This window comes from Taurulus bubalis, assembly GCF_910589615.1.
Source record: "Taurulus bubalis genome assembly, chromosome: 2".
Lineage (NCBI taxonomy): Eukaryota > Metazoa > Chordata > Actinopteri > Perciformes > Cottidae > Taurulus > Taurulus bubalis.
Genome location: NC_136590.1, coordinates 38,340,256 through 38,346,954, shown reverse-complemented (window position 1 = coordinate 38,346,954; position 6,699 = coordinate 38,340,256). Strand labels below are relative to the sequence as shown.

The 6,699-nt window shown below is 44.0% G+C and overlaps 1 protein-coding gene across 1 annotated transcript; it reads right to left on the bottom strand.

The window, feature by feature from the left end:
* Positions 1-352: 352 nt before the first annotated feature.
* Positions 353-5,397, bottom strand: LOC306753995 (T-box transcription factor TBX2b-like; the record flags this gene model as incomplete). Its single annotated transcript, XM_079237907.1, has 7 exons — positions 353-676; positions 1,966-2,486; positions 3,438-3,592; positions 3,670-3,746; positions 4,053-4,199; positions 4,418-4,685; positions 5,063-5,397. The coding sequence occupies 7 exons, from the start codon at positions 5,395-5,397 to the stop codon at positions 353-355; spliced, it is 1,827 nt and encodes a 608-aa protein (XP_079094033.1).
* Between the last annotated feature and the right edge of the window lie 1,302 nt (positions 5,398-6,699).

Here is a 6,699-nt window from a genome sequence, read left to right as displayed (position 1 = left end):
ATATGCATATAACAGCATACAACAGTTATTTAACTATATTCAAACGTAATGAGAACCTGCTTCACACTGAACTAAAGTAAATTCAATGACGCCTCGCGTTAAAACACACTTTTGGGTGTCTTTTGCCCTACAAGTCGCTAAATCAGTGTTTAATGGGAAGGATTACTGATGATATAATGACAAGTTGAACAGCAGCAACACACAAAATACTTATTTTAGGTGATTATTACGTGCAACACCATAAACCTTCTGTGTCCATCACACTGTATCCACCAGGTGTGGGATGAAAAACAACATATATACTGTAAGAGAGTGTATTGTGGACAAAGTGGAGTCCACCAGGTTATGTGCCCTAAATGTTTTTCGGTGGCGAAATCTTCTGCTTGGCCTTGATTTGGTGACTGTGATTGTCAGGCACTAAACTGGACTCTCTGCTCCCTGATTTGGACACCTCGGATTGTGAGTTTGAGGAGCCGGGCGATCTGGTTGGCAGCGGGTTTTGGCTTGAGGGGACGGAAGTGGGGATCTGATAAGGGCTGAATCGCAACCAAGGCCGAGAGCTGCGGAAGCAGGGGTTTCTGGCCAGCGTCGGGGTCGCCGAACAGGTGGGTAGAGCTGGTGCCGCCATGTAGCCGTATGGATAGAACAGTCCTCCAAAGGGTGACAGTGACATTCCCTGCGCACAAGAAAACAATTGTTAATTTTACTAACGCCGTACATTTTCTGATGTTCCTACATTTTCATGTACAGCGTCACAGGCTGCATGTCTGTGAGTTGTGAGTTCAGAGGAGTGGTTTTATTGAGAAAAGTCTTTTATTTATTTTTGTCCTATTATTTTCTAACCGGCAATCATCTTGGAACCGCAAAGATTCTTCCCTTGACCTAAAAAAAAGCATATTGGTGTGACTGTTTAAAAATATTCGTTGAGGTTTGCACTGCTGCAACAAATTGCATTCCATGCTGATTTACACGCTTTAAAAACTTGTCAATTTAGATCTCTTTCCACAGCTCCTCATTGGAAATATCCTTCCCAAACTTTAAATCATCCTCCCATTCCCCCAACCTTCCTGGCCAACTGGCTCTACCTCTCTTGAACCAAGAAGGGACGTATCTCCGCTCAATGATAGAACATAAGTTTGTATGATATTCCTTCTTCAATGACTTAAACAAACAATTGTTCTTTCATCAGAGGAATATTGGAAGGAAGTTTAAGACCCCCCTTCTTGGGGTGCCTTTCATGGGCAATCCCCCTCTTTGACATCTCATTAATGCATGTGTGTAGGTCCTGTTTTTGAATGTGTTAATTTCGGGCTTGTGTGTGTGTGTGTGTGTGTGTGTGTGTGTGTGTGTGTGTGTGTGTGTGTGTGTGTGTGTGTGTGTGTGTGTGTGTAATGTGTAAAAAATAACAAATTGAATTTCCTCTCAGCAATCAATAACTTCCTCTAAGGCACCACTGCCCATCCTGTTTAATGGGCGCTTGAACAATTTGGCAGTCAAGGGCTGTATTGACCATAATGTAAATATATACAATTCCCAAAAGTATCATTATCTCATTTGTCAAGGTATAATCTCAAATTAACACAAATTGCCTTTAATAATTTATGTGCATGCTGTGTTAAAATTGGAGTACTTTAAGCTCATTAAAAACAGGATCCTATAGCGTTGGCTGGTGGCTGATCGCATTATTTGGTCCAAGAAAGAAAGATCTTTTTAAAGGGTCAGCTGACCCAAATCATAAAAAGAGAATTTCAACGTTATCCCAGAGGGGCTCAAGTTCATTGAGGAGCTCAAGTTCATTGAGGAGCAATGGAATTGCATTCCCCTTGGAGTGATGTCTCTCTCTCTGAGGAAATATATGCTCGTATATTTTGAATGTACCCTTTGAGGAGCCAGCATCGCCAGCTTCCGGTGTCTGTTCACGAAGGTGCATGAGAAATATGTGTGATTGTGATATAAGACGCGTACCTGAGATGCCAGCATGTGCTGCGAAAGGTGAAACATGAAGGGAGATGGAGAGGCGATGCTTTGAGAAGGTAGGCCTCCGTTTTCTACTGCAGGCAAAGAAGGCAACAGATGTCCCAAGCTCTCCGGCAACTGTCCCGGTTGAAACAACAAAGGTGCCCCGAGCTTAAGAAACTGTTGGCTGTGCGCACTCGAGAAATCCAAAGTCTGAAGGGGACCTGCGCTGAGGGGCGACGGGCTCTGCGTTTGCAACATCATCGGCGGGAAGCCATCTTGAATTTCGCTCATGTGCTTTTTTAAAGAATCCCTCTCCGCAGAGTACGTGAACTCTGAGGATCGAGCCACTGTCCCGTCTTTGCTCGTGTCCTGATTGCCGCTGCTCTTGTTGAGAGCAGGCCGGTTCCACAGTATCTCCTCGCTCTTCTGACTCAGAGAAGACAGATATTCACTCCTGGAACGGCTGGCTTCAGCAATGTCCTCTTCTTGTTGATCAAAATCGGAATCACTTTCAATGTTGTCGTCATCTGTGGGGAAACAAGTCATTATATTCATTAAATATATATGCAGTTAAAAGTATAGAGAGCATATGTCTGCCTTGTTAGAGCCGTGCATTATTATTAGAACACAGTGCGGACAGAGATGACTTGGTTACATCTGGAAGCCATGAGCGAGAAAGCGGTGATTTCTGACTAACCCCAAGGCGCCAATACAGCTGATTCACAAAAGCAAAGCTATTTCTGTTTTGCCAAATTGAGTCACACAGTAAATTGAGATTGAGATCTGAACAATCCTGAAAGCCTCTGAAATCCTAAAACTAGTACACATCTCAGCACCTTATTTGTGTAAATGTATCGTTGCCCTTAGAAAATAGGACAAAACCAAAATCTTATCTCAAGGTCAACTTACTAGCTGATGAAGACCATGATATGTGGTTGAAAGCACATCGGAAAATAAGTATGTAGACCCAGAGTGGGTTTTGTTTCTGTCGTACATATGGACAGCCAAAAGCCAAAAATAAAAGCACAATTTCGCGGAGCACATTCTGACGTGACACAAAAGACAGGTGTAAAAGTACTGGATCACTGTCATAGGTGAGTTTCATTGCATATGTACAGTAGAACCTTCGGATGACAAGTGGTATCCCTGAGACAATCTGGGGTGTGGAGTTAGAGAGAAGTGAGTTTAGGAGACCTGTAGCCCGTTCCTCGTCTGCTTGATGCTAACAGCTACAGGCTACATTAGCCTCCCAGTAACACACCCTATAGTAACACACCCAGTGAGTTGCAATGTGCGTAATGTCGATGCCCAATTTAACAGAGGAATATTCAAAGTAATCAAAGAGAACATGCAGACTCCACACAGGCCGTCCAGCCCAGGTTATTCAGTTGTTTGTTCATTATAAATGAACATTGTCTTTGTTAAGTGACTGCAATGATCATCGCTCTAATGACATCGTGGACTGTGAGTTCACCCACCTTGACAGGTTGGTGTGGACATCAGAGGGCTGCTCACCAGCTCCCGAGGGGAATACAACGGATCACTGGTACTGGGTTGTTCACATGAGTCATCAGAATCCGCACAGTCCTGGTCCGCTTTGCTTTGGCTCTCATGCATTGTTAAAGGCCTACTCCTGCGGATCACAGATTGAGATTAGGTCTGACATATATATGTCCTTTAATATCATGATCATGCTGGCAAGGCAAATACCTCTTTTCTCGCCTCCCATTTCCTGTGTCTCTGAATCCTTTGGCAAACGGGTTGTGGTCGATTTTTAGCTGTGTAATCTTGCGGAGAAAAAAGACACATCAGCAAGTTAATTATTGCAAAAATACAGCTTCAGTATCCAGCTCATAATTAGGTTGCTCTAATGAGGGCCCATAGCCTCTTTTTGGGTCCCTTTTATTCTATTTTATTCTATTATAACCCTAAAATGTATACCTGCTAGTTTCCAAACCATCCCAATAAGACTCAGTTTCCCCCCAAATGTTTGTCATACACATAACATCAACATCACTGCCAAATAGTTGCCAGGTCTGCTGTGTCTGCATGTGCGGTTGGAGCGGAGAGGATGGGAAGGGACGGGGGTTTACCTTTTCATTCTGATACGCAGTGACAGCGATAAACTCCGTCTCCGGGAAAACATAAGTCCGGAAGGTGCTGTACGGAAGCTTCATTATGTCGTTGGCTCTCACAATATGAAATCTGGGCTGGTATTTATGCATTGAATTCAAAATCGTCTGGAAAAAGAAAGACAAAGAAATTCAAATGTGTTTGACTGGTAAATTACGTAATTTACTAGAATGGCACATACTAGAAATTGTACAGTCAGGTTATTGTGAACTCATTGATATGTGATTGTAATTATAGTCAATTAAAACGTTGCATATGCTACAATAAAATACAAAATAATATGTACGTATATATGAAATGTAAAATAAATATATTGTCTACTCACAAATCCATGCTTATCCGAAATATTGTTGGTGAGTTTGAGTTTATGGAAAGCGACGGGCTTGCTCATCCACTGCTCCCCTTTGGACGGGCTGTCCGGGTGGATGTACATGCGCTTTGGCATCTCCGGGTCAGCTTTTCCAGCCACCACCCAGCGGGAGTTGTGGAACTTGTAGCGGCAGTCATCAACAGCGACGATGTCCATCAGCAGGATGTACTTCGCTGTCTCAACCAGCCCGTCTACCCGCACTTTGAACGCCGGAAACATCCTCCTGTGGCACAGAATGAACGAAGCGTCGATGATGGAAACTTTGATTTCTAACTTTTGCATGCGAGGAGCTTCCCTTGTTGTTTTAATTTGTTTTAATTTATTTTTTACAATAATAGAGGGTAGAAGATTTACACGTCTGATCAGAGTACGGTTGTTGTTTTTTTTGCAGCTAATTGGACAAGGATTGAACTGGACCCCATGGAGCGTGAAGGGCCCCGATCTAAGTGACACGGATGTATTGACTTATTACAATAATAATAATGGCCCCATAACAATAATGATAACAATAATAACAATACAAGCTACATCATATTGGACCGTATAATAACAAATATAACTGTATGAACACTTCCAATATGCACATCGTAGTTCGCGTACCTTCCCGATTTTGTAATAACCATCTCCGTTCCCATTTTGTGAAACTCATTCCATAATTTCTTTGAGTCCAGTGTGACTTTCGGGTCGTCATCGAGCCCTTCCTCCGTCTGCAGGCTCTTGAAGGACCGCGGGGGGTGAACTGGCTGATGCCCCGCGTCAGAGGCAGCGCGCTCGGACAGAGGCTGAGACCGGGAGGCCACGTCCGGGAAAGCCAGCGCGGGGAAACACGAGGGCTGAGCGGCGGCGAGGAAGGCGGACAGTGGCAAGGCACCTGGTTGATGAGCGTGGAACGTGTGGTAAGCCATGTCAGCCGTTGTGGCGAGTGGATCTTTCATCGGGGCATCCGATCTGACGGGTCGACACTAAGGCTCAGCCCGCATGCTGCTGTGGCCGTATGGCGCGCGCGCGAGCGTCTGCATCCAATCGCGACAGCCTTTTTGAGAGTTAGAGAGTTCTGTAGCATGCCCGAGAATGCAAATTCCCACAAGTAGATGCTGAGAGGTGAGGACGGTGCTTTATTTGTCCGCTGGTAAGAGAGGGACGCGCACTTTTGGGGCCGTGCGCAAAAGATGGTTTCAAAACTTGTAATGGTTCCCGAGGAGTGAGGACGGAGAGATGGCGTGAACGCTGTCACATGTCTGTCCTCCCCGGGTCGCTGTAACGAGACAAATGTTTTTGACATCGCTTCACTGTCCGTACCAATTACCGAGGGGGCGGGAGGAGGAGGGGGGGGGGGGCGTGGCTTCAACCGCTCAGTCTGCGGGGACATACCCGGATTTTAGTGGATTGGACAGCAGCGTGGATAAACAGCATTAATAAGTGGCCCACCATGAATGAATCATAATTAAAGTATACTTTTAGCGATGGGACTAATACTTACTAACAGACTGAAGACTCATCTTTTCAGCCCAGTCTTTGTTATTCATTTTGGAGATTTTATTTTGTGTGAAATATTTGAAATAATAATAATATCAATACTACTACAACTACTACTCATACTCATAATTGTAATAATACTGGTTTCTCCAAATGACAAAGTCCAACTGTTCTTCGTCTGAATTCATACAGGCTGCCTGACTCATTCACTTCTCCATCACCCAAGGTTTTTGATGTAGTGCATGGATCTGTTAATTAAGGCAGACTTAAGGCGCCAGTTTGCTGGCATCACGCAAAGAGCCAAAAGCTCTCTCCTGTCACTTCACATTTAGGCAACTTTCCAAATCCTCAAGTTGCCTGCTCCAGTTTTCTTTCAGTGCAGTCAGGCCATGCTGTTGTGAACAGGAGAAAACCTGAGTTCAGAAATGAAATGACAAGGATCTAAATGAAAGCAGCCCCGCCTATCTATTGAAAGAAGTGGCGATACAACTTGGGACAATATGGCTTTTTAGTGGTGAAGATGTATTTACTTTATTTGTAATCTTTTTTTAAACAATTCATAAATTAATTATAATTGTTGAGTAGAGTCTCGAATTTCTGGGGGGGGGGGGGGGGGGGGGATCCCTAGCAATAGTAAAGGCTTCATTAATATTAAAGGCCGTATTAATATTGCAAGAGTCTTCTGTGAAACAAAGAAAGATTGTGTCAACTCAGAAAAGCACATTTCCCTTTCAGCAATGTGATATCGAGTGGTGTAGTTT